This window comes from Motacilla alba, chromosome 22, assembly GCF_015832195.1.
Source record: "Motacilla alba alba isolate MOTALB_02 chromosome 22, Motacilla_alba_V1.0_pri, whole genome shotgun sequence".
In the NCBI taxonomy this organism is placed as follows: domain Eukaryota; kingdom Metazoa; phylum Chordata; class Aves; order Passeriformes; family Motacillidae; genus Motacilla; species Motacilla alba.
In genome coordinates, this window is record NC_052037.1 from 4,654,066 (window position 1) to 4,681,735 (window position 27,670).

The following is a 27,670-nucleotide window of genomic DNA, read 5'->3' on the forward strand; positions in this document are numbered from 1 at the left end:
GCTTTTCCCGCTCTGGGAGAAGGGGATGCTGTGGGATTTTCCCACGGGGTTGATCCAATCCATCATAATCCTGATTTTTTCCTGATTTTTCCTCTTTTTTTTTGTCCCAGCAGCATGGCTCGAGACTAAGGAGGGAGGATTTGGGTTTTCCCAAGAAAATTCCCTAAAAAAATGGGATATAAATTGCTCCACTCCAAACACAGGCAGGATTTGAGTGGATTTCTCTGGAATTCTCAGCAGTTCCCAAATCCCTGGGAAGGGATTTGACCCCAATCCAATTCCAGGAAGGAACAGAACCCAATCCCAGAGCAACATTCCTGTTTTTTTTTTTTAATTGGAAAAATGGATTTTACATCCCAAATCCCTTGGGATGGAGGAATTCAGATTTATTCCCATTTTAAAACCAGGGAGAAGCTCAGGGGGGTGTGCGAGGTGATGCCAGGAATAAAAAAAATTGGGAAAAACCAAATCCACGTCTTTAATTCCCAATATTCCAAAGTAAAAATTTGGGAATAAAATGAGGAAATCACAGAAATAGGATTTAATTCCTGGAAAAATGCGGAGAAATCACAGAAAATGGGATTGAATTGCAGGAGAAATCAGAAAAAAATGAGATTTAATTTTGGGAGAAATCCCAGAAAATGGGATTTCATTACAGCTAAAATGAGGAGAAATCCAAGAAAATGGGATTGAATTCCAGGAGAAATCAGAAAAAATGAGATTTAATTTTGGGAGAAATCCCAGAAAATGGGATTTAATTCCAGCTAAAATTAGAAGAAATCCCAGAAAATGGGATTGAATTCCAGGAGGAATCCCAGAAAACGGGATTTACCTCCAGGTCAAATGAGGAGAATCCACAGAAATTGGATTTATTTTGAGGAAAAAGGACAGCAAATGGGAGCGAACTGCAGGTAACATGAGGAGAACTGAAGGAAGGAAGGCCGGCGTTCCTGGGGAAAGGTGGAATTCTGGAACTTTCCCTACCTTGGAAGACTTCTGCACCTGGTCCCCGATGTAGATCTTGCGGAACTGCTCGAAGAAGCTGAGCATGGCCAGCTCCAGCTTCTCATTGCCCGCCTGCGCCAGGCGCGAGTCCGTCAGGTTCATCAGCTGCAGCACCCTGCGGGAAACGGGAGAGGGGAGAGGGGGGAGAGGAGGGGAGAGGGTGGGGAGAGGGGGGGAGAGGAAAGGGAGAGGATGGGGAGAGGAAAGGGGAAAAAATGGGGAAAGGATGGGAGAGGATGGGAGAGGATGGGGAGAGGATGGGGAGAGGATGGGGAGAGGAAAAGGGAGAGGATGGGAGAGGATGGGAGAGGAGGGGAGAGGATGGGAGAGGATGGGAGAGGATGGGGAGAGGATGGGGAGAGGATGGGGAGAGGAAAAGGGAGAGGATGGGAGAGGATGGGAGAGGAGGGGAGAGGAGGGGAGAGGAACGGGGAAAAAATGGGGAGAGGATGGGAGAGGATGGGAGAGGAGGGGAGAGGATGGGGAGAGGGTGGGGAGAGGAACGGGGAGAGGATGGGAGAGGATGGGGAGAGGGTGGGAGAGGTGGGGAGAGGATGGGAGAGGAAAGGGGAAAAAATGGGGAGAGGATGGGGAGAGGATGGGGAGAGGGTGGGAGAGGATGGGGAGAGGAAAGGGGAGAGGATGGGGAGAGGGTGGGGAGAGGGTGGGGAGAGGATGGGAGAGGATGGGGGGAGGATGGGAGAGGATGGGAGAGGATGGGAGAGGATGGGGAGAGGATGGGGAGAGGATGGGGAGAGGAGGGGAGAGGAGGGGAGAGGATGGGGAGAGGATGGGGAGAGGATGGGAGAGGAACGGGGAGAGGATGGAGAGAGGAAAGGGGAGAGGAAAGGGGAGAGGAAAGGGGAGAGGAAAGGGGAGAGGGTGGGGAGAGGGTGGGGAGAGGAACGGGGAGAGGAACGGGGAGAGGAGGGGAGAGGATGGGAGAGGATGGGAGAGGATGGGAGAGGATGGGAGAGGATGGGGAGAGGATGGGGAGAGGGTGGGAGAGGATGGGGAGAGGAAAAGGGAGAGGATGGGGAGAGGGTGGGGAGAGGGTGGGGAGAGGAAAAGGGAGAGGATGGGGAGAGGAAAGGGGAGAGGAAAGGGGAGAGGATGGGGAGAGGATGGGGAGAGGATGGGAGAGGATGGGGAGAGGGTGGGGAGAGGGCGGGGAGAGGATGGGAGAGGATGGGGAGAGGATGGGGAGAGGGTGGGGAGAGGGTGGGGAGAGGAACGGGGAGAGGAACGGGGAGAGGAGGGGAGAGGAGGGGAGAGGATGGGGAGAGGATGGGGAGAGGATGGGGAGAGGGTGGGGAGAGGATGGGAAGAGGATGGGAGAGGAGGGGAGAGGATGGGGAGAGGAAAAGGGAGAGGATGAGGAGAGGAAAAGGGAGAGGATGGGAGAGGAGGGGAGAGGAGGGGAGAGGATGGGGAGAGGAAAAGGGAGAGGATGGGAGAGGAGGGGAGAGGAGGGGAGAGGATGGGGAGAGGATGGGGAGAGGAACGGGGAGAGGAACGGGGAGAGGAACGGGGAGAGGATGGGGAGAGGAACGGGGAGAGGATGGGAGAGGATGGGGAGAGGAACGGGGAGAGGAACGGGGAGAGGATGGGAGAGGAGGGGAGAGGAAAAGGGAGAGGATGGGGAGAGGATGGGAGAGGATGGGGAGAGGAAAGGGGAGAGGATGGGGAGAGGATGGGGAGAGGGTGGGGAGAGGATGGGAGAGGAGGGGAGAGGATGGGGAGAGGATGGGGAGAGGATGGGGAGAGGAAAGGGGAGAAGATGGGGAGAGGAAAGGGGAGAGGAAAGGGGAGAGGATGGGGAGAGGAAAGGGGAGAGGGTGGGGAGAGGGTGGGGAGAGGATGGGGAGAGGGTGGGAGAGGAGGGGAGAGGAACGGGGAGAGGATGGGGAGAGGAAAGGGGAGAGGATGGGGAGAGGAAAGGGGAAAAGGGAAGGGAAGGGAAGGGAAGGGAAGGGAAGGGAAGGGAAGGGAAGGGAAGGGAAGGGAAGGGGAAAGGAAAGGGGGAAAAGGGGGGAAGAAATGGGGGGCAAAAGGGGGGAAAGATGGGGGTAAGATGGGGAGAAAGACAGAGGAAATGGAAAGAGGGGGGGAAGATGAGGAAAACGGGAGAAAGTGGGAGAAAAAGGGGGAGAAAAGGTGGGAGAAAGGGGGGAAGAAAAGAAATGGGGGGAAGAAATGGGGCAGGAAAAGGGGGAAGGGGGAAGGATGGGAGAAAAGGGAAAAAGGAGGAGAAAAGGAGGGAAAAGGGGACAAGGGGGAAGAAAGGGGTTTTTCTTTGTTAAAACCTGAATTTCCACTGGGTTTCAATCCCAAAACTCCAGTTAATGACATGATGAAACCTGAACTTTCCAAGCCCAATATTCCCCAAGAATTATTCCCAGTGGGGATATTCCCAGTAATTCCCAGTGTTTCCAAGCCCAGTATTCCCAATAATTCGAAATATTTCCAAGTCCAATATTCCCGCTGGGAATCAGCAGCAGCACCCAGGGCCCTCCAACTCCTTCCCACCGGAATTCCCACCGGAAGCAGAGCTGGAAAAACGGGAATAACGCTCTCCCAGCTTTCTGGGAGAGGGATTTGCTGGAATATCCTGGGAGGGTTTAATGGAACATCCCGGGTAGATTTTTCTGGAATATCCTGGGAGGGTTTAATGGAACATCCCGGGTGGGTTATTCTGGAATATCCTGGGAGGGTTTAATGGAACATCCCGGGTGGATTTGGCTGGAACATCCCGGGTGGGTTATTCTGGAATATTCTGGATGGGATTAATGGAATATCCCGGGTGGATTTTTCTGGAATATCCTGGGAGGGTTTAATGGAATATCCCAGGTGGATTTTTCTGGAATATTCTGGGAGGGTTCTGCTGGAATATCCCAGGTGGATTTTCATGGAATATCCTGACTTGATCTGGCTGGAACATTCCAGGTGGATTTTGCTGGAATATCCCGTGTGGGTTTTTGCTGGAATTCCCAGGTGGATCTTGCTGGAATTCCTGGGTGGATTTACTGGAATATCCCGGGTGGATTTTGTTGGGACACCCTGGGTGGATTTTGCTGGAATTCCCGGGTGGATTTCTCTGGAATATCCCAGTGGATTTTACTGGAATTCCTGGGTGGATTTTTCTGGAATTCCCAGGTGGATTTTTCTGGAATTCCTGGGTGGATTTTTCTGGAATTCCCGGGTGGATTTTTCTGGAATTCCTGGGTGGATTTTTCTGGGATATCCCAGTGGATTTTTCTGGGATATCCCAGTGGATTTTTCTGGGATATGCCGGTGGATTTTGCTGGAATTCCCGGGTGGATTTTACTGGAATTCCCGGGTGGATTTTCCTGTAATATCCCGGTGGATTTTGCCGGAATTCCCGGGTGGATTTTACTGGAATATCCCGGTGGATTTTACTGGGATATCCCGGTAGATTTTTGCTGGAATTCCCGAGTGGATTTTACTGGAATTCCTGGGTGGATTTTTCTGGAATATCCTGGTGGATTATCCAGCAAGGATAATTCCTTTCTGGAATATCCCGGGTGGATTTTGCTGGAATTCCTGGGTGGATTTTTCTGGAATATCCCGGTGGATTTTGCTGGAATTCCCGGGTGGATTTTTCTGTAATATCCTGGGTGGATTTTTCTGGAATTCCTGGGTGGATTTTGCTGGAATTCCCGGGTGGATTTTGCTGGAATTCCCGGGTGGATTTTTCTGGGATATCCCGGTGGATTTTGCTGGAGTTCCCGGTGGATTTTCCTGGAGCTCCCTACCTGCAGACCAGCTCGCCGTCCATGGCGTCCTGCTCGTCCGTGCTGGCGAAGGACACGCGGCCGCCGATGACGGCGCCGATGATGTACACCAGCCACGTCAGCCGCCCTGGGGACACACGGGGACACCGGGGACACTGTCAGGGGTGGCACCCGCCCTGGGCACGCACAGCTGGCACCGCGTGGCAAAAGAAATCCCAAATAAACTCATTTTTCCCAAAATTAATCCGTTTTAACCCTGGAAAAGTCCTGGTTTCAGTGGCCATGGGTGAGGAACCTCGTCCTCTCCTGGCACACATTGGGGACATTTTCAGAGCTGTCACCTCCCCTTTTGGAGGCCATCTTGCCCAAAATAAACCCATTTTTGTTCCCAAAAAAAAAATCAGGTTTTCCCCAAATAAATAAATATAATAATTACATAAATTATATATTATATAAATTATAAATAATGAATTTTTCCCCTTGGAAAAGTCCCGTTTTTCGTGGCCGCAGGGTGAGGAACCTCATTCTGCCCTGGGGACACCAGGGGACACTGTCAGGGGTGGCACCCACCCTGGGCACGCACAGCTGGCACCGCGTGGCAAAACAAATCCCAAATTAATCCATTTCCTCCCAAATAAATCCATTTCCTCCCAAATAAATCCATTTTCCCCCTGGAAAATGGAACGAGCTGCAGGACAGCACCATCTCCAGCCAGTGAGGAGAGGCAAATCCACACTGACAGCCAGGAAAAGAGGGATGGGATCCATGGGATGGGATGGGATGGGATCCATGGGATGGGATGGGATGGGATGGGATTGATGGGATGGGATCCATGGGATGGGATGGGATGGGATGGGATGGGATGGGATGGGATGGGATGGGATGGGATGGGATGGGATGGGATGGGATGGGATGGGGAACACCCTCATAACTTCGACAGGAAGGCAAGGAAATATCCTAAATTTCCCCAAATCCTGGGAATCCCTCCCCTCGGCAGGGATTCTCCAGGAACAATACCCTCTGGAAGAACAATTCCTTTGGGAAGGAGCCCCCACCCCATGTCCAGGCTGCCTTCCTGCACAGCCAGGTCCATGGGTTGGGCACTGGAGCTTTGATGGGATGGGATTCACAGGATTTGGGATGGGATTGGGATCTATGGGATGGGGAAAGGAAAGGGGAAAGGGATCGTGGGATTGCATCCATTGGATTGGATTTGGATCCATGGGATGGGTTTGGGATCCGTGAGATGGGATCAGGATCCGTGGGATGGGATCCGTGGGATCTACTGGATTGGATTTGGATCCATTGGGATGGGATCAGGATCCGTGGGATGGGATCAGGATCTGTGGGATGGGATCCATTGGACTGGATTTAGATCCATGGGATGGGATTGGGATCCATTGGGATGGGATCCTTGACATCCATTGGACTGGATTTAGATCCATGGGATGGGATTGGGATCCATTGGGATGGGATCGGGATCCATGGGATGGGATTGGGATCCATGGGATGGGATCCATGGGATCCACTGGATTAGATTTGGATCTGTGGGCTGGGATTTATGATAGGATTGGGATCCATGGGATGGGATGGGATGGGCAGCACTGGATAGGGAACCCTCCCAAGGAGCAGCCACGCCATCCCTCCCCTGTGCAGGGATTTTCCAGGCCAGTTCCTTAGGGAAGGAGCCCGCACCCCGTGGCCGGGCTGACCTTCCTGCACGGCCAGGTCCATGGGGCTGGTGATGGGATGGGAACCATGGGATTTGGGATGGGATGGGATCCTTGGGATGGGACTGGGAACAGGACAGGATAGGATGGGACACGATAGGATAGGATAGGATTGGACGGGATAGGATTGGACGGGATAGGATGGGATGGGATAGGAATGGGGATAGGAATGGGGATAGGAATGGGGATAGGAATGGGGATAGGACAGGATAGGATAGGACAGGACAGGACAGGATAGGCAGCACAGGATAGGACAGGACAGGGAACCCCCCCAAGGAGCAGCCACGCCATCCCTCCCCTGTGCAGGGATTTTCCTTTGGGAAGGAGCCCCCACCCCGTGGCCGGGCTGACCTTCCTGCACGGCCAGGTCCATGGGGCTGGCGCTGGCGCTCTGCAGCAGCTCCTGGTAGGACTGGGCGGCCTGGTCGAAGAGCTGCACCAGCAGCGCGCACGTCTTCTCGTACTCGCAGCGCCCGATGGTGGACAGCTGGTCCAGCTGCTGCTGCACCAGCCCCGTGTCCTCCAGAGGGTCCTCCAGGCCATCCCTGCAAAAAGCACACGGAAAACGGAGAAGGGAAGTCCCAGGAGCAGCAGCTCCCTGGTTTTACTGCCAGGAGTGCTGCAGATGCGGGTTGGAATGGTTGGGTTTTACCCAAAGAATTTGGGCTGGAAAAGGTTTCAAGCATCTTCCATTGGACAACATCTCTAAAGGCCTGCTTGCCAAATTAACCAGGAATTGCCAAATTAACCAGGAATTTCAGAGCACACTGTTGGGAGCAAATTCCCAGGGCTTCCAGAGGGAGAAGAGAAGGAAAACAAAGCAGGGAGTTGTGATTTGTGTTGTTTAACTTGAGTTTTCCCACAGAATTTGGGTTGCAAGGGTTTCAAGCACCCTCCATTGGACAACATCTCTAAAGGCCTGGCTGCCAAATTATCCAGGAATTTCAGGGCACACTGTTGGGAGCAAATTCCCAGTGCTTCCAGAGGGAAAAGAGAAGGTAAACAAAGCAGGGAGTTGTGATTTGTGTTGACTCAGGCTTTTCCCACAGAATTTGGGTCGGAAGGGGTTTAAAACACCTTCAACTGGACATCTCTAATGGCCTGGTTGCCAAATTATCCAGGAATTTCAGGGCACACTGTTGGGAGCAAATTCCCAGTGCCTCCAGAGGGAAAAAAGAAAGAAAACAAAGCAGGGAGTTGTGATTTGTGTAGTTTGATTTAAGTTTTTCCCATAGAATTTGGGTTGCAAGGGGTTTCAAGCTCAGCTCGCTGCCCCTTCCACCTTCCACCGGTTGCCAAATTATCCTGGAATTTCAAGGCACATGGTTAGGAGCAAATTCCCAGTGCTTCCAGAGGGAAAAGAGAAGGAAAACAAAGCAGGGAGTTGCGATTTGTGTTGGAAAGAGCTTAAATCCCAGCCCATCCTGCCCATGGCAGCTCCCAGCACGCCAGCTCAGCCATGTCCTCTCCAGGGGAACACCCCCACTCTTCCCAGCCTTCCCAGCCCCAGGACCAGCAGCAGAAGCTGCCGGGCGTGGGCCGGCCTCACCTGAGGATGATGTGCACGGATTCCAGGCGGGAGGTGATGTAGGCTTTGGTCACCTCGGGCGTGTAGGTCTCCAGCATGTGCGGCTCCGTGGCCTTCACGTAGGGCACGGACGCGGCCAGGCGCTGCCACAGGCTCAGCAGGTAGTGCACGCTGTTGGGAGCAAACTCCCAGTGCTTCCAGAGGGAAAAAAGAGGGAAAACAAAGGAGGAGTTATGATTTGTGTTGTTTGACCTGAGTTTTTCCTACGGAATTTGGGAGGGAAGGTGTTTAATGCCCAGGTCCTTCCACCTTCCACTGGTTGCCAAATTAGCTGGGAATTTCAGGGCACACTGTAGGGAGTAAATTCCCAGTGCTTCCAGAGGGAAAAAAGAGGGAAAACAAAGCAAGGAGTTACAATTTGTGTTGTATGACCTGAGTTTTTCCCACGGAATTTGGGAGGGAAGGTGTTTAATGCTCAGCTCGCTGCACTTTCCACTGGCCTGGTGGGCAAATTAACCAGGAATTTCAGGGCACACTGTTGGGAGCAAACTCCCAGTGCTTCCAGAGGGAAAAAAGAGGGAAAACAAAGCAAGGAGTTACGATTTGTGTTGTATGACTTGAGTTTTTCCTACGGAATTTGGGAGGGAAGGTGTTTAATGCTCAGCTCGCTGCACTTTCCACAGGCCTTGTGGGCAAATTAACCAGGAATTTCAGAGCACTGTTGGGAGCAAACTCCCAGTGCTTCCAGAGGGAAAAAAGAGGGAAAACAAAGCAAAGAGTTATGATTTGTGTTGTATGACTTGAGGTTTTTCCCTCAGAATTTGGGAGGGAAGGTGTTTAATGCCCAGTTCCTTCCACCTTCCACTGGTTGCCAAATTAGTTGGGAATTTCAGGGTACATTGTTGGGAGCAAATTCCCAGTGCTTCCAGAGGGAAAAAAAAGAAGGAAAACAAAGCAAGGAGTTACGATTTGTGTTGTTTGACTTGAGGTTTTTCCCACAGAATTTGTCCTGGAAGGTGTTTAATGCTCAGCTTGCTGCATCTGCCACTGGCCTGGCTGCCAAATTAACCAGGAATTTCACAGCACACTGTTGGGAGCAAACTCCCAGTGCTTCCAGAGGGAAAAAAGAGGGAAAACAAAGCAAAGAGTTATGATTTGTGTTGTATGACTTGAGGTTTTTCCCTCAGAATTTGGGAGGGAAGGTGTTTAATGCCCAGTTCCTTCCACCTTCCACTGGTTGCCAAATTAGCTGGGAATTTCAGGGCACACTGTAGGGAGTAAATTCCCAGTGCTTCCAGAGGGAAAAAAAGAAGGAAAACAAAGCAAGGAGTTACAATTTGTGTTGTTTGACTTGAGGTTTTCCCACAGAATTTGTCCTGGAAGGTGTTTAATGCTCAGCTCGCTGCACTTTCCACTGGCCTGGTGGGCAAATTAATCAGGAACTTCAGAGCACACTGTTGGGAGCAAACTCCCAGTGCTTCCAGAGGGAAAAAAGAGGGAAAACAAAGCAAAGAGTTATGATTTGTGTTGTATGACTTGAGGTTTTTCCCTCAGAATTTGGGAGGGAAGGTGTTTAATGCCCAGTTCCTTCCACCTTCCACTGGTTGCCAAATTAGCTGGGAATTTCAGGGTACATTGTTGGGAGCAAATTCCCAGTGCTTCCAGAGGGAAAAAAAGAAGGAAAACAAAGCAAGGAGTTATGATTTGTGTTGTTTGACTTGAGTTTTTCCCACAGAATTTGGACTGGAAGGTGTTTAATGCTCAGCTTGCGGCATCTTCCACTGGCCTGGCGGGCAAATTAACCAGGAATTTCAGAGCACATGGTTAGGAGCAAATTCCCAGTGCTTCCAGAGGGAAAAAAGAAGGAAAACAAAGCAGGGAGTTGTGATTTGTATTGTTTGACTCGAGTTTTTCCCACAGAATTGGGGTTGGAAGGGGTTTCAAGCTCAGCTCGCTGCACCTTGCACTGGCTGCCAAACGAACCAGGAATTTCAGGGCACACGTGGATCAGAGGCGTTCCCAGCACTCAGGAAACACCGGGACATAATCCCAAATTCCCAGGACATGCAGCTGAATCCCAGGCCTCCCCCAGATCCCACACACTGCACAGCCTGAGCTGCTTCCCAGGAATTCCAACTCCACAAAGAAAGGAATTTGTTTTTTAAACCTTCTGCTGTGGTTGTGAGCTGTACACACAGCTGGAAAACTCAGTGGAAATATCCATGATATCCCAATTCCTCCCAATCCCCCTGAGCGCATTGCAACAGCAAAGTGAGACAGAATCCTAAAAATAAACCTTATTTAACACGTTTTTTTTTTTATTCCCTGCTAGGACATGGAAAATCCTCTGGAGGCATGGCAACAGCTCTGCCTTCCCACATGGGCTCCATTCAGGAGTTGAGGGTGATCCACGCAGGGTTTCTGTGAGAATTCCCTGTTCTCAGGGGATGGGAAGGGCGGGAGAGGGCAGGGGGGGCTGTACCTGCAGGCTGGTGACGGTGAAGTTGGCGATGAGCCGGATCACCTCGGGGTAGTTCTCCACCTTCACCAGCTCTCCCAGTTGGTAATTGCTTTTCAACCGGGCCAGCAGCCGGCAGAATTCGTGGTAATTGTTGGGGTCTGACAAACTCTGAGGGGACAAAAAGAGGAGGGGGACTCAGGAGCAGCTCTGCTGTCCCCTGCCAGAGGCTCAGCTGGATCGTCACGGAATCAGAGACAGCTCCAACAAGCCCAAGCTCCCAACAAATCCCACTCTGCCCATTAAACCAGGGCAGCAACTGCCACATTGCCTGGGTTTTGGGCATTTCTAGGGATGCTTCCAGTCCTTAAACGCTCTTCCAATTGAGAAATTGCTCTTACAGGAGCAGCTCTGCTGTCCCCTGCCAGGGGCTCAGATGGATCGTCACGGAATCAGAGACAGCTCCAACACGAAGCCCAAGCTCCCAAGAAATCCCACTCTGCCCAGTCAGCAACTGCCACATTTCCTGGTTTTGGGGATGGTTCCAGTCCTTAAACACTCTTCCAAGGGAGAAATTGTTCCCACAGGAGCAGCTCTGCTGTCCCCTGCCAGAGGCTGGGATGGACCATCACAGAATCTGAGAGAGCTCTGAGCACAAGCTCCCAACAAATCCCACTCTGCCCATTAAACCAGTCAGCAACTGCCACATTGCCTGGTTTTGGGATGGTTCCAGCCCTTAAACACTCCTCCAATGGAGAATTGTATCTACAGGAGCAGCTCTGCTGTCCCCTGCCAGAGGCTCAGATCATCACGGAATCGAACACAGCTCCAACACGAAGCCCAAGCTCCCAACAAATCCCACTCTACCAGGTCAGCAATTGCCACATTTCCTGGGTTTTGGGCATTTCCAGGGATGCTTGCAGTCCTTAAACACTCTTCCAAATGAGTTATAGCTCTTACAGGAGCAGCTCTGCTGCCAGGGGCTCAGACCATCATGGAATCGGAGACAGCTCCAACACGAAGCCCAAGCTCCCAAGAAATCCCACTCTGCCCAGTCAGCAACTGCCACATTTCCTGGGTTTTGGGCATTTCCAGGGATGCTTCCAGTCCTTGAATACCCTTCCAATGGAGAAATTGTTCCCACAGGAGCAGCTCTGCTGCCCCGTGCAAGAGGATCTAATGGACCATCACAGAATCTGAGAGAGCTCTGAGAACAAGCTCCCAAGAAATTCCACTCTACCAGGTCAGCAATTGCCACATTTCCTGGTTTTTGGGCATTTCCAGGGATGCTTCCAGTCCTTAAACACTCTTCCAATTGAGAAACTGTTCCTAATATCCACCAAGAACCTTCCTTGGCGGTGGAATGGTGGATATCAGGAACAATTTCTCCATTGGAATGGCGGGAAAAGGGAAGAGGAGAACAACGCTGCACTTTGCCGAGTGTCCAAGTGGGACGTGAAAAAGGATTTTTTGCATGAAATTTTTTTCCATGAAATCCACGAGAAGGATTTTTTGGGATGAAGTGTGCTGGAGAGGACGCAAAGGCTCAATTTCCCCCTGGAATACTCACCTGGGGGTTTTCCAGTATCCGTTTCACTCCATCCACCAGGTGAGATAAGAACTTTGCCCTCTCGGCGTTGTTGAAGAGCGAGCGGCGCACGGAGGCGATCTGCACCAAGCAGGATAAAACCTGCCAGGACACAGAAAAACGGGAATAAACACAAAACCAGGGATGAAAACAAGGAAATGAAGACATTTCCCCCTCATGACACGAGCGGGGATTGAGGCTTGGTGCTCCTTTAGGGACCAAACAACTCCTTTGTCTCCACAGAGGAGAAAGAAATCACAGCACCCAAAGCAACAGCTCCATCCCAAAAATCCCAGAATGATGGAATTCCTGAGGTTGGAAAAGCCCTCCAAGGTCAGAGTCCAACCTTTGATCCCCAGCCCAGTGCTCTGAGTGTCCAGGCTTTCCCTGGACACCTCCAGGGATGGGGATCCCAAAGGAATAATTTCAGATTTCCATTCAAAAAAAGGATTCTCAAATCTCTCCTGAATATTTAAGGCTTGAAATTCAGGATTAATTCTCCACCAGAATAAGTGGAGTCTCCACAGAAAAATTCCTTCTGAAGGCCCTTCCCTCTCAGCCTTGTTTTCACTGAGCTTTAATTATGGGAAATATTTATCAGATAAATGCTTGAAAGGCCTTTTAAAATTATTTTTCCAGAAGAAATAATTCAACTTTTTATTTTTTCCAGAAGAAATAATTCAACTTTTTATTTTTTCCAGAAGAAATGATCCAACTTTTAGCTCAGCTGTGCTCTTGGCTCTTTCATCCCAATGGCCATGGCCTCGTCTGGAAGGGTGGAAGGAGAAATTCCATTCCTGGGGGTGTTCCCAGGTTTGCTCCCCTATTCCTGGTGTGGTTTTAGGACTCGGTTTGGGAATAACTGGGGTTGCTCCCTCAAGGGGATGAGCAAACAGGAGATTCCAAACTGTGTGAGGAGAAAGGAGGTTGGAATTCCAGCAAAAAAAAAAGTGCTTTTAGGGAAAATCCAACCTCGTAGATGCTTCAAAACTCTCAGCAGCATTTGGACACTCCAGCACAACCTGGGGTATCTGAATCCCCAGGGAATCTCCCAGAGGAATCCTAAAATGAAGGATAATAAACCTGGACTTACCAGAGGAGAAAATGAAGGAGGGATGGAATGATAAAGATCAAAAAACAACTGAAGGGTCGAAGAATCCAAGAATGCTGCAAGAGAAAAGAGGATTTTACCTCCATTTACAGCTTCCCACAGGCCTAATCCTTATTTTAGCACCCGTGGCACATGGATTTGTCACACCAAAGCACCACAATCCCAAGAAAAATTCTCCCAGGATTTTGTGTTTTTAAGGCAAACGCCTTTCCTAGAAACTGAGTCACCCACTGGCGCTTGGAACTGGGAGAAAATGACAGGAAGGTATTTTAAGAACACAATCTGTGCCTGTCAAATGCCTGCTGGGAACAGCACGACGGGGGAAAAAGGTGCCAAATTATTCCCTAATTTTTTTTTTAATCCATTTTTCCAGGTCTTGGGAACGAGAGGTGAAAGACTGCAAGGGAAAAGGGGTTTTAAAAGCAACACAAAATCCCCCAGAAATGAATCAGGTGGGCTTAGGGCTGAGTTTAACCTCTGGCTTTACACCCTGGGGTTTATTTGGGGAAAAAGCAAAGCCCGGAGCATTCTCCAGGCGGGATCACCTGATCTCCAACTGGTTGGGATCTGCACAGTGCAAAGATCATCCGAGGACTCGTCCGTGGAGGTGCCGATGAAATCGAAGTTCAGGCAGTTGTGGGTGAGCTTCAGCAGCTGCATCAGCAGCCCGTGCTGGCTCTCATCGTTCAGGTTCAGGTTCTTCCCAGAAGCCTGGGGAAACGCGGAATTAAGGCAGGGAAACGGGGAATTAAGACAGGGAAATGTGGAATTAAGGCAGGGAAACGGGGAATTAAGGCAGGGAAACGGGGAATTAAGGCAGGGAAACGGGGAATTAAGGCAGGGAAACGGGGAATTAAGGCAGGGAAACGCGGAATTAAGGCAGGGAAACGGGGAATTAAGACAGGGAAATGTGGAATTAAGGCAGGGAAACGGGGAATTAAGGCAGGGAAACGGGGAATTAAGGCAGGGAAACGGGGAATTAAGGCAGGGAAACGGGGAATTAAGGCAGGGAAACGGGGAATTAAGGCAGGGAAATGTGGAATTAAGGCAGGGAAACGGGGAATTAAGGCAGGGAAACGGGGAATTAAGGCAGGGAAACGCGGAATTAAGACAGGGAAATGGGGAATTAAGGCAGGGAAACGGGGAATTAAGGCAGGGAAACGGGGAATTAAGGCAGGGAAACGCGGAATTAAGGCAGGGAAATGTGGAATTAAGGCAGGGAAATGTGGAATTAAGGCAGGGAAACGTGGAATGAAGGCAGGGAAACGCGGAATTAAGGCAGGGAAACGGGGAATTAAGGCAGGGAAATGTGGAATTAAGGCAGGGAAATGTGGAATTAAGGCAGGGAAACGGGGAATTAAGGCAGGGAAACGCGGAATTAAGGCAGGGAAATGTGGAATTAAGGCAGGGAAACGGGGAATTAAGGCAGGGAAACGCGGAATTAAGGCAGGGAAATGTGGAATTAAGGCAGGGAAACGGGGAATGAAGGCAGGGAAATGTGGAATGAAGGCAGGGAAACGTGGAGTTAAGGCAGGGAAATGTGGAATTAAGGCAGGGAAACGCGGAATTAAGGCAGGGAAACGTGGAATTAAGGCAGGGAAATGTGGAATTAAGGCAGGGAAATGTGGAATTAAGGCAGGGAAACGGGGAATATTAAGGCAGGGAAACGCGGAATTAAGGCAGGGAAATGTGGAATTAAGGCAGGGAAATGTGGAATTAAGGCAGGGAAATGTGGAATTAAGGCAGGGAAACATGGAATTAAGGCAGGGAAATGGGGAATTAAGGCAGGGAAACGCGGAATTAAGGCAGGGAAACGCGGGATTAAGGCAGGGAAACGCGGGATTAAGGCAGGGAAATGTGGAATTAAGGCAGGGAAACGTGGAATGAAGGCAGGGAAACGGGGAATTAAGGCAGGGAAACGTGGAATTAAGGCAGGGAAACAGGGAATTAAGGCAGGGAAACGTGGAATTAAGGCAGGGAAATGTGGAATTAAGGCAGGGAAATGCGGAATTAAGGCAGGGAAACGGGGAATTAAGGCAGGGAAACGTGGAATTAAGGCAGGGAAACAGGGAATTAAGGCAGGGAAACGTGGAATTAAGGCAGGGAAATGTGGAATTAAGGCAGGGAAACGCGGAATTAAGGCAGGGAAACGGGGAATTAAGGCAGGGAAACGGGGAATTAAGGCAGGGAAATGTGGAATGAAGGCAGGGAAACGGGGAATGAAGGCAGGGAAATGTGGAATGAAGGCAGGGAAACGCGGGATTAAGGCAGGGAAACGCGGAATTAAGGCAGGGAAACGGGGAATTAAGGCAGGGAAACGGGGAATGAAGGCAGGGAAACGGGGAATTAAGGCAGGGAAACGGGGAATTAAGGCAGGGAAATGCGGAATGAAGGCAGGGAAATGTGGAATTAAGGCAGGGAAACGTGGAATTAAGGCAGGGAAACGGGGAATTAAGGCAGGGAAACGGGGAATTAAGGCAGGGAAACGGGGAATTAAGGCAGGGAAATGTGGAATTAAGGCAGGGAAACGGGGAATTAAGGCAGGGAAATGTGGAATTAAGGCAGGGAAACGCGGAATTAAGGCAGGGAAATGTGGAATTAAGGCAGGGAAATGTGGAATTAAGGCAGGGAAACGTGGAATGAAGGCAGGGAAATGTGGAATGAAGGCAGGGAAACGGGGAATTAAGGCAGGGAAACGCGGAATTAAGGCAGGGAAATGCGGAATTAAGGCAGGGAAACGTGGAATTAAGGCAGGGAAACGTGGAATTAAGGCAGGGAAATGGGGAATTAAGGCAGGGAAATGTGGAATTAAGGCAGGGAAATGTGGAATTAAGGCAGGGAAACGCGGAATTAAGGCAGGGAAACAGGAAAAAAAAGGAAAATAAAATTGAATTGAGCTGAATTGAGGCAGGATTTTATTTGGGGGCTGTGTGGAACGAGCAACAGGTGTGTTTTAATAGGTAGTGAGGCATAAGTAAAATAAATAATAATACAAAATGATGAAAAAAGGAAATAAATCTATTCCAGCATAGATAAAATCCCAGAATTTTTCCAGAACGGGGGTAACAGGGAGCATTCCCGTGTCCCTCCCTGAACTGCACAGGGATGAGGACTGAGGGAGGCAGGAGATGGGGGAATTCTCAGTAATGTCAAACAGAAAACCCTTCTGGGTCTGACAGGAATGCTGAGCTCCCCTCCCGAGGGAATGAGGAAAACTGCGATGAACTGGGACAAGGATTTATTCAAAAATATATAAACCCAAATTCTCCTTCCCTTCCTGATGCTTTAAGCCAGGGAACTTTAACCCCAGGCTCAGGATCCAGGGATTTATCTGCAGCTGGAATTGTAGAGAAGAGTTTGATTTCTGGGTTTATTTTCTATTTAGTACCTAAAAATACATTTACCTAAATAAAAAATGATTACATTTATATATAAAAATACATATAAATACCTAAATATAAAAATATATATTACCTAAATAAAATCTATTTATTCTGTATTATTTAAATAAATATATATATTTACCTAAATAAAATCGATTTATTATGTATTATTTAAATAAAATCTATTTAATATCTATTAATCTATTAAACATCTATTTAATATATTTAATATTAATATATTTCTTTATGAAGAAAAACTTCCTTAATTAATCAATATTTTCCTTGAGAAACAACAGGGAAGCTTAACTCCAGGTTCAGGATCCAGGGATTTATCTGCAGCTGGAATTGTAGAGAAGAGTTTGATTTCTCTATTTATTATTGAATTAAAATCTATTTAATATTTCTTATTTAAATAAAGCCTGATAATTATTTATTATTTAAATAAAACCTATTTATCAGTATCGATTTCTTCAGCGAGAAAAACTTCCTTAACTAATCCATTTTTGCCCTGAAGAACAAACCAAAACCAGAATGTTTTAGGACACAAAAGCTCATTCCAGGAAGAAATTTCATCCCAACATTCCACTTGCCAAAAAAAACCTTCCCAACCTTCCCTTACCTGTTTCAGTAAACTGCAGGACAGGGTGAAAATATCAAATAAAGAGGAATCCCGGAAGGAAGAGGCGATTTTCCTGTGCTTGGTCAGGGGGTGGGTGGTGTCTGCCTGCAGGGGAGACAGGCCGGGCTCAGAGCTCCTGGGATCACAGCAGGAATCCCAGGAAAAGCAGCAGGAATCCCAGGAAACCCAGGGCTCCCTCCCCAGAACCAGCAGGGACAATTCCCCGGCTTTTCCATGGAAAAATCCACATTCCTGGCACACAGCTGGGCTGGCTTTATTCCCAACTGATTCCTTCAATCCTTGCCCAAAACAGCACCAAAATGGGGTTTTTTTGGGATTTTAGGAATGGGAATTCCCAGCTCCAAAGGGTTCAATCCCTCCTGGAGCTGCTGGGCAGAAAAGAATAAACAGCAGGAATCGAAATTCCAGATGGAGAACTGGAAGGAGTTATCCAGGTTGGATTTTGCTGTCTTGTGGGATAAATTCCAGTCCTGGATCTGCCACCAGAGCCCAGAGCTGGGGAACAGCAAAACTCAGGATTTATTTTCCCTTGGAAAAGGGAAAAATGAGGGAAAATATCAAATCAAGAGGAATCCCGGAAGGAAGAGGCGATTTCCCTGTGCTTGGTCAGGGGGTGGGTGGTGTCTGCCTGCAGGGGAGACAGGCCGGGCTCAGAGCTCCTGGGATCACAGCAGGAAAAGCAGGAAAACAGCAGGAAAAGCAGCAGGAATCCCAGGAAACCCAGGGCTCCCTCCCCAGAACCAGCGGGGGCAATTCCCCGGCTTTTCCATGGAAAAATCCACATTCCTGGCACACAGCTGGGCTGCCTTTATTCCCAACTGATTCCTTCAATCCTTGCCCAAAACAGCACCAAAATGGGGTTTATTTGGGATTTTAGGAATGGGAATTCCCAGCTCCAAAGGGTTCAATCCCTCCTGGAGCTGCTGGGCAGAAAAGAATAAACAGCAGGAATCGAAATTCCAGATGGAAAAGGGAACTGGAAGGAGTTATCCAGGTTGGATTTTGCTGTCTTGTGGGATAAATTCCAGTCCTGGATCTGCCACCAGAGCCCAGAGCTGGGGAACAGCAAAACTCAGGATTTATTTTCCCTTGGAAAAGGGAAAAATGAGGGAAAATATCAAATCAAGAGGAATCCCGGAAGGAAGAGGCGATTTCCCTGTGCTTGGTCAGGGGGTGGGTGGTGTCTGCCTGCAGGGGAGACAGGCCGGGCTCAGAGCTCCTGGGATCACAGCAGGAAAAGCAGGAAAAGCAGCAGGAATCCCAGGAAACCCAGGGCTCCCTCCCCAGAACCAGCAGGGACAATTCCCCGGCTTTTCCATGGAAAAATCCACATTCCTGGCACACAGCTGGGCTGCCTTTATTCCCAACTGATTCCTTCAATCCTTGCCCAAAACAGCACCAAAATGGAGTTTATTTGGGATTTTAGGAATGGGAATTCCCAGCTCCAAAGGGTTCAATCCCTCCTGGAGCTGCTGGGCAGAAAAGAATAAACAGCAGGAATCAAAATTCCAGATGGAGAACTGGAAGGAGTTATCCAGGTTGGATTTTGCTGTTTTGTGGGATAAATTCCAGTCCTGGATCTGCCACCAGAGCCCAGAGCTGGGGAACAGCAAAACTCAGGATTTATTTTCCCTTGGAAAAGGGAAAAATGAGGGAAAATATCAAATCAAGAGGAATCCCGGAAGGAAGAGGCGATTTCCCTGTGCTTGGTCAGGGGGTGGGTGGTGTCTGCCTGCAGGGGAGACAGGCCGGGCTCAGAGCTCCTGGGATCACAGCAGGAATCCCAGGAAAAGCAGCAGGAATCCCAGGAAACCCAGGGCTCCCTCCCCAGAACCAGCGGGGACAATTCCCCGGCTTTTCCATGGAAAAATCCACATTCCTGGCACACAGCTGGGCTGCCTTTATTCCCAACTGATTCCTTCAATCCTTGCCCAAAACAGCACCAAAATGGGTTTTTTTTTTGGATTTTAGGAATGGGAATTCCCAGCTCCAAAGGGTTCAATCCCTCCTGGAGCTGCTGGGCAGAAAAGAATAAACAGCAGGAATCAAAATTCCAGATGGAGAACTGGAAGGAGTTATCCAGGTTGGATTTTGCTGTTTTGTGGGATAAATTCCAGTCCTGGATCTGCCACTGAAGCCCACAGCTCCAGCAAAACTCAGATTTATTTTTTTTTTCCCCATGAAAAGGGGAAAAATGAGGTAAAATTCCCATTTTTGTGACCAATCCCATCCAAATCCCACCCGCCTGGGATGGGCACTGGGTTATCCCAGTGGGATGCAGAATTCCTGCATAAATATCCACTTTGAAATGTTTGTATTTTACTACTTAAACCAAATGAAATTAAATAAACACTGAATTAAAATTATATAAATATAGTTGAATTTTCAATTAAAAACAGAAAGAACAAATTAAATTGAAATTTATAATAAAGTTAAATTTCAATTTCCAAACCTCTCCTCCAGTATCTGAGGAACCAGGACAGCTCCAACATTGGATTTTAGACCTGAATTTTCCCAACAATTCCATGGAGGACCCCAAAACTCCCATCCTTTATATTGTAGAAGGAAAAGCCCCAACAGATCCTAAATTTTTCAGGTGCTTTAATCCCCAAATTATTCCTCAGCTCAGACAATTGGGATTTCAGGGAGTTTAGGAAAATGAACATTATTTAATTCCCATTTCAAGCCATTTGTGAGGATGGAAAATCCCCTTTATTTCTGGCCTTGGGTAAATGGGATTTCCTTCTCCACCACCACAGTGAATTGGGCTGAAACACTGAATTCAGCTTAAATCACTAAACTGTGCTTAAATTGGTGAACTTGGCTTAAATCAGTAAATTTGGATTAAATCCATGAATTGGGCTTCTCCATTTCCAGATGTGACACCAGTTTCATCCCTCCAGGATTTCTCTGGATTAAGCAACATCCCAGGGAAATCTGAAGTTAGTTACTTAATGAGACAAAAAAAGAAAAAAAATCAAAATTTTTTTTTCCACCTATTTTTTAAGGAAAATCAGAGACTTTTAAATTTTAAAGCCTCTGGAAAAACTGGGCCAGGATTGGGCCTGGCCAGGCCTCAGGGGCTGGGAAAGAGACACAACCTGAGAATCCAGCAGGATTTCTGGGAATTTTATCCCAGAAATTCATTGACAGTTTCATCCCACATGAAAACAATGCTTTAAAAATGGGCAGAATTGGAAAATTTTGATTTTTTTCTCTCTGGTCTAGAAAGGGGGGCAGAAAATCTGAGACTTTTCCTCTCATTGTGACCCCTCAGGACTGCAGCAAATCTGCCTGCCTGAGGGAAAACCATGGAAAAACCATGGAAAAAAGGCAGAAAAACCATGGACATTGGGATAGCAGCGGGTAAAGGTGCTCATCCCAGCTTCCAGCAGCAATTCCAGAGGGAATTCCAGAGCACAGCCCTGCAGGGAATTGACATCCTCTGGAAAAGCTGGGCCAGGATTGGGCCTGAGGGAAAACTATGGAAAAAAAACCATTAAAAAAACATGGAAAAACCATGGAAATTGGATAGCAGCAGGTAAAGGTGCTCATCCCAGTTTCTAGCAGCAATTCCAGAGGGAATTCCAGAGCACAGCCCTGCAGGGATTTGAAATCCTCTGGAAAAGCTGGGCCAGGATTGGGCCTGGCCGGGCCTCAGGGGCTGGGAAAGAGACACAACCTGAGAATCCTGAAGGATTTCTGGGAATTTTATCCCAGAAATTCATTGACAGTTTCATCCCACATGAAAACAATGCTTTAAAAATGGGCAGAATTGGAAAATTTTGATTTTTTTCTCTCTGGTCTAGAAAGGGGGGCAGAAAATCAGAGACTTTTCCTCTCATCGTGACCCTCAGGACTGCAGCACAATCTGCCTGCCTGAGGGAAAACCATGGAAAAACCATGGAAAAAAGGCAGAAAAACCATGGAAATTGGGACTGCAGCAGGTAAAGGTGCTCATCCCAGTTTCTAGCAGCAATTCCAGAGGGAATTCCAGAGCTCAGCCCTGCAGGGATTTGAAATCCTCTGGAAAAGCTGGGCCAGGATTGGGCCTGAGGGAAAACTATGGAAAAAAAACCATGAAAAAACCATGGAAAAACCATGGAAATTGGGATAGCAGTGGGTAAAGGTGATCATCCCAGCTTCCAGCAGCAATTCCAGAGGGAATTCCAGAGCACAGCCCTGCAGGGAATTGACATCCTCTGGAAAAGCTGGGCCAGGATTGGGCCTGAGGGAAAACTATGGAAAAAAAACCATTAAAAAAACATGGAAAAACCATGGAAATTGGGATAGCAGCGGGTAAAGGTGCTCATCCCAGTTTCTAGCAGCAATTCCAGAGGGAATTCCAGAGCACAGCCCTGCAGGGATTTGAAATCCTCTGGAAAAGCTGGGCCAGGATTGGGCCTGAGGGAAAACTATGGAAAAAAAACCATGAAAAAAACATGGAAAAACCATGGAAATTGGGATAGCAGCAGGTACAGGTGATCATCCCAGCTTCCATCAGCAATTCCAGAGGGAATTCCAGAGCACAGCCCTGCAGGGATTTGAAATCCTCTGGAAAAGCTGGGCCAGGATTGGGCCTGGCCGGGCCTCAGGGGCTGGGAAAGGAACATGGCTTGCAGAATCCAGCAGGATTTCTGGGAATTTTATCCCAGAAATTCATTGACAGTTTCATCCTAGATGAAAGGGACACATTAAAAATGGGCACAGTTGGAAAATTTTGTTTTTTTCTCTCTGGTCTAGAAAGGGGGGCAGAAAATCAGAGACTTTTCCTCTCATTGTGACCCTCAGGACTGCAGCAAATCTGCCTGCCTGAGGGAAAACCATGGAAAAAACATGGAAAAACCAGGGAAATTGGGATAGCAGCAGGTAAAGGTGCTCATCCCAGTTTCCAGCAGTAATTCCAGAGGGAATTCCAGAGCTCAGCCCTGCAGGGATTTGAAATCCTCTGGAAAAGCTGGGCCAGGATTGGGCCTGGCTGGGCTTCAGGGGCTGGGAAAGGGACACAATCTGAGAATCCTGAAGGATTTCTGGGAATTTTATCCCAGAAATTCATTGACAGTTTCATCCTAGATGAAAGGGACACATTAAAAATGGGCACAGTTGGAAAATTTTGGTTTTTTCTCTCTGGTCTAGAAGGCGGGTCAGAAAATCAGAGACTTTTCCTCTCATTGTGACCCCTCAGGACTGCAGCAAATCTGCCTGCCTGAGGGAAAACCATGGAAAAACCATGGAAAAAAGACAGAAAAACCATGGAAATTGGGACTGCAGCAGGTAAAGGTGCTCATCCCAGCTTCCAGCAGCAATTCCAGAGGGAATTCCAGAGCTCAGCCCTGGAGGGATTTGAAACCCTCTGGAAAAGCTGGGCCAGGATTGGGCCTGAGGGAAAACTATGGAAAAAAACCACGAAAAAAACATGGAAAAACCATGGAAATTGGATAGCAGCAGGTAAAGGTGCTCATCCCAGCTTCCAGCAGCAATTCCAGAGGGAATTCCAGAGCACAGCCCTGCAGGGATTTGAAATCCTCTGGAAAAGCTGGGCCAGGATTGGGCCTGGCCGGGCCTCAGGGGCTGGGAAAGGGACACAACCTGAGAATCCTGAAGGATTTCTGGGAATTTTATCCCAGAAATTCATTGACAGTTTCATCCCACATGAAAACAATGCTTTAAAAATGGGCAGAATTGGAAAATTTTGATTTTTTTCTCTCTGGTCTAGAAAGGGGGGCAGAAAATCTGAGACTTTTCCTCTCATTGTGACCCCTCAGGACTGCAGCAAATCTGCCTGCCTGAGGGAAAACCATGGAAAAACCATGGAAAAAAGACAGAAAAACCATGGAAATTGGGATAGCAGCGGGTAAAGGTGCTCATCCCAGCTTCCAGCAGCAATTCCAGAGGGAATTCCAGAGCTCAGCCCTGCAGGGACTTGAAATCCTCTGGAAAAGCTGGGCCAGGATTGGGCCTGAGGGAAAACTATGGGAAAAAAAACCATGAAAAAAACATGGAAAAACCATGGAAATTGGGATAGCAGCAGGTACAGGTGATCATCCCAGCTTCCATCAGCAATTCCAGAGGGAATTCCAGAGCACAGCCCTGCAGGGACTTGAAATCCTCTGGAAAAGCTGGGCCAGGATTGGGCCTGGCCAGGCCTCAGGGGCTGGGAAAGGGACACAACCTGAGAATCCTGAAGGATTTCTGGGAATTTTATCCCAGAAATTCATTCACAGTTTCATCCCACATGAAAACAATGCTTTAAAAATGGGCAGAATTGGAAAATTTTGATTTTTTTCTCTCTGGTCTAGAAAGGGGGGCAGAAAATCTGAGACTTTTCCTCTCATCGTGACCCTCAGGACTGCAGCACAATCTGCCTGCCTGAGGGAAAACCATGGAAAAACCATGGAAAAAAAGGCAGAAAAATCATGGAAATTGGGATAGCAGCAGGTACAGGTGATCATCCCAGCTTCTAGCAGCAATTCCAGAGGGAATTCCAGAGCACAGCCCTGCAGGGATTTGAAATCCTCTGGAAAAGCTGGGCCAGGATTGGGCCTGAGGGAAAACTATGGAAAAAAAACCATGAAAAAAACATGGAAAAACCATGGAAATTGGATAGCAGCAGGTAAAGGTGCTCATCCCAGTTTCTAGCAGTAATTCCAGAGGGAATTCCAGAGCACAGCCCTGCAGGGAATTGACATCCTCTGGAAAAGCTGGGCCAGGATTGGGCCTGGCCGGGCCTCAGGGGCTGGGAAAGGAACATGGCTTGCAGAATCCAGCAGGATTTCTGGGAATTTTATCCCAGAAATTCATTGACAGTTTCATCCTAGATGAAAGGGACACATTAAAAATGGGCACAGTTGGAAAATTTTGTTTTTTCCTCTCTGGTCTAGAAAGGGGGGCAGAAAATCTGAGACTTTTCCTCTCATGGTGACCCTCAGGACTGCAGCAAATCTGCCTGCCTGAGGGAAAACCATGGAAAAACCATGGAAAAAAGGCAGAAAAACCATGGAAATTGGGATAGCAGCAGGTACAGGTGATCATCCCAGCTTCCATCAGCAATTCCAGAGGGAATTCCAGAGCACAGCCCTGCAGGGATTTGAAATCCTCTGGAAAAGCTGGGCCAGGATTGGGCCTGGCTGGGCTTCAGGGGCTGGGAAAGGAATACAACCTGAGAATCCTGAAGGATTTCTGGGAATTTTATCCCAGAAATTCATTCAGAGTTTCATCCTGGATGAAAGGCTTTGTTTATAAATGGGGACAATTAGATAATTTTGGGTTTTTCTCCCTGGTAAATACGAGGGGCTGACAACAGAAAGTTCTCACACTCATCCTCACTAAATAATTCCTTTTTCTTGGGGTTTTTTTTTCCCTTCTCATGCCAGAAAACCACACACCAAAACATGGGAAAAGATGGAAGATGCCAATGAAACAAAACAATCCCTCCAGACAGGAGCTCTCAGCATCTCACCACAAAGAGGGAGTAAAAAACAACAACAACAACAACAACAACAAATACCCAACAAACACAGAAACTCCCCCTGAAACTCCTCCCAGACAGCGAAATTCCCCAAATAAAAACCCCGGCAAAGGCAGGACACAACAATATGAATGAGAAAATTGGACACTTACTTCACTGAGGAAGGCTGTAGCACTTACTTGATTAATTTCATTCGTTAGTTGGGACAGGATTGTCACTCCTATGATGCAGTGCTCTACACTGTCCTGGGGAGGCAAAGGCACAGCTTTTTTCTTTTTTTTTTTGAAAAATTCCCTTTATTTGTTTTTTCCTTGGAAAAATTCTTGGCTAGAAAAGCTTAATCCTTATTAAAAAAAAAAAAAAAAAGGAGATTTTGGGAGGTTAATCTGAATCAATGAATGCAGGGAAGTTGAAAGAAATATCAGGAATATCCATGGGGGTGGAAAAGATGGATCCTAAAGGTGGGAGCATCCAGGAACAATTCCCTGCTCCCAGGAACAATTCCCTGCTCCCCAAATTTTTAAGGAGCCAAACATTAAATGGGATTTGCACGGATGGAAAGGGAACAACAAAGCAAAAAATTCCTTCATTTTCTACTCATCCATGGGATGGATTTAAGTGTGGAAAAGATGGATCCTAAAGGTGGGAGCGTCCAGAAACAATTCCCTGCTCCCAGGAACAATTCCCTGCTCCCTGAATTTTTAAGGAATTTTTTAATCTTCACCCTCAAGAGCCCCTGCTGGAAACCATCAACATAAAAATGCCCCAACTCCTTCAGGCCACTGGCAAACTCCCAGATTTTGGTGACTCCCGGGAATTCTGAGGAGGGAATCTGACCTGCAGGAAGCTGGAGCAAAGCTGGGAGCATCCAGGAATGATTCCCTGCTCCCAGAACAATTTCCTGCTCCCAGGAACAATTCCCTGATTCTTAAGGAGCTCTTCACCCTCGGAAGCCCCTGCTGGAAAGCACCGACATGGAAGAACCCAAACTCCTCCAGGCCACCTGCAAACTCCCAGATTTTGGTGAATCCTGGGAATTCTGAGGAGGGAATCTGACCTGCAGGAAGCTGGAGCAAAGCTGAGAGCATTCAGGAACAATTCCCTGCTCCCAGAAACAAATCCCTGATTTTTGAGGAGCCCTTCACCCTCGGAAGCCCCTGCTGGAAGAACCCAAACTCCTCCAGGCCACCTGCAAACTCCTTTGTGGAGAATTTTGGTGAATCCTGGGAATTCTGAGGAGAGAATCTGATCTGCAAGGATCTGGAGCAAAGCTGGGAGCATCCAGGAATGATTCCCTGCTCCCAGAACAATTTCCTGCTCCCTGAAACAATTCCCTGATTTTTAAGGAGCTCTTCACCCTTGGAAGCCCCTGCTGGAAACCACCGACATGGAAGAACCCAAACTCCTCCAGGCCACCTGCAAACTCCCAGATTTTGGTGATTCCCGGGAATTCTGAGGAGGGAATCTGATCTGCAAGGATCTGGAACAAAGCTGGGAGCATCCAGGAATGATTCCCTGCTCCCCAAATTTTTAAGGAGCTGTTTCCCCTCAGAATCCCCCACTGAACACACTGCTCCAGAAGAGCCCACACTCTTCAGTGCCACCTGCAGCCTCTCAAATTTTGGTTGGTGATTCCCAGGAATTCTGAGGAGGAAATCTGACCTGCAGGAACCTGGTGCAGAGCTGGGAGCATCCAGGAACAATTCCCTGATTTTTAAGGAGCTGTTTCCCATTGGAAGCCCCTGCTGAAAACACCACAAGGGAAGAACCCAGACTCTTCAATGCCACCTCAAAACTGCTGGGGTTTGGTGAATCCTGGGAATTCTGAGGAGGGAATCTGACCTGCAGGAAGCTGGAGCAAAGCTGGGAGTATCCAGGAATGATTCCCTGCTCCCAGAACAATTTCCTGCTCCCTGAAACAATTCCCTGATTCTTAAGGAGCTCTTCACCCTCAGAAGCCCCTGCTGGAAAGCACCGACATGGAAGAACCCAAACTCCTCCAGGCCACCTGCAAACTCCCAAGTTTTGGTGAATCCTGGGAATTCTGAGGAGGGAATCTGACCTGCAGGAAGCTGGAGCAAAGCTGGGAGCATCCAGGAACGATTCCCTGCTCCCAGGAACAATTCCCTGATTTTTAAGGAGCCCTTCACCCTCGGAAGCCCCTGCTGGAAGAACCCAAACTCCTCCAGGCCACCTGCGAACTCCTTGGTGGAGAATTTTGGTGAATCCTGGGAATTCTGAGGAGGGAATCTGACCTGCAGGAAGCTGGAGCAAAGCTGGGAGCATCCAGGGACAATTTCCTGCTCCCAGAACAATTTCCTGCTCCCTGAAACAATTCCCTGATTTTTAAGGAGCTCTTCACCCTCGGAAGCCCCTGCTGGAAAGCACCGACATGGAAAACCCTGAACTCCTTCAGGCCACCTGCAAACTCCTTTGTGGTGGATTCTGGTGAATCCTGGGAATTCTGAGGAGGGAATCTGACCTGCAGGAACCTGGTGCAGAGATGGGAGCATCCAGGAATGATTCCCTGCTCCCAGAACAATTTCCTGCTCCCTGAAACAATTCCCTGATTTTTAAGGAGCTCTTCACCCTCGGAAGCCCCTGCTGGAAAGCACCGACATGGAAGAACCCAAACTCCTCCAGGCCACCTGCAAACTCCCAGATTTTGGTGAATCCTGGGAATTCTGAGAAGGGAATCTGATCTGTAAGGATCTGGAGCAAAGCTGGGAGCATCCAGGAATGATTCCCTGCTCCCCAAATTTTTAAGGAGCTGTTTCCCCTCAGAATCCCCCACTGAACACACTGCTCCAGAAGAGCCCACACTCTTCAGTGCCACCTGCAGCCTCCCAAATTTTGGTGAATCCTGGGAATTCTGAGGAGGGAATCTGACCTGCAGGAAGCTGGAGCAAAGCTGGGAGCATCCAGGAACAATTCCCTGCTCCCAGAAACAAATCCCTGATTTTTAAGGAGCCCTTCACCCTCGGAAGCCCCTGCTGGAAGAACC

At 48.6% G+C, this 27,670-nt stretch overlaps 2 protein-coding genes across 2 annotated transcripts in view; one reads left to right on the plus strand and one right to left on the minus strand.

Moving 5' to 3' along the window:
• DMTN (dematin actin binding protein) overlaps nt 1-129 on the plus strand; it is a 14,011-nt gene extending 13,882 nt beyond the window's left edge. Inside the window, exon 14 of the mRNA XM_038160182.1 lies at nt 111-129. Coding sequence (XP_038016110.1) covers nt 111-129 — 19 coding nt within the window. The remainder of the gene's footprint in view (nt 1-110) is intronic.
• A 699-nt stretch (nt 130-828) lies between these two features.
• Nucleotides 829-27,670, minus strand: part of LOC119710785 (exportin-7) — a 39,121-nt gene continuing 12,279 nt past the window's right edge. The window contains exons 5-14 of the mRNA XM_038160183.1: nt 24,846-24,911; nt 17,178-17,282; nt 13,721-13,886; nt 13,158-13,231; nt 12,047-12,166; nt 10,501-10,647; nt 8,040-8,212; nt 6,842-7,035; nt 4,782-4,887; nt 829-1,120 (exon numbers count right to left, since the gene is read on the minus strand). Coding sequence (XP_038016111.1) covers nt 829-1,120; nt 4,782-4,887; nt 6,842-7,035; nt 8,040-8,212; nt 10,501-10,647; nt 12,047-12,166; nt 13,158-13,231; nt 13,721-13,886; nt 17,178-17,282; nt 24,846-24,911 — 1,443 coding nt within the window. The remainder of the gene's footprint in view (nt 1,121-4,781; nt 4,888-6,841; nt 7,036-8,039; nt 8,213-10,500; nt 10,648-12,046; nt 12,167-13,157; nt 13,232-13,720; nt 13,887-17,177; nt 17,283-24,845; nt 24,912-27,670) is intronic.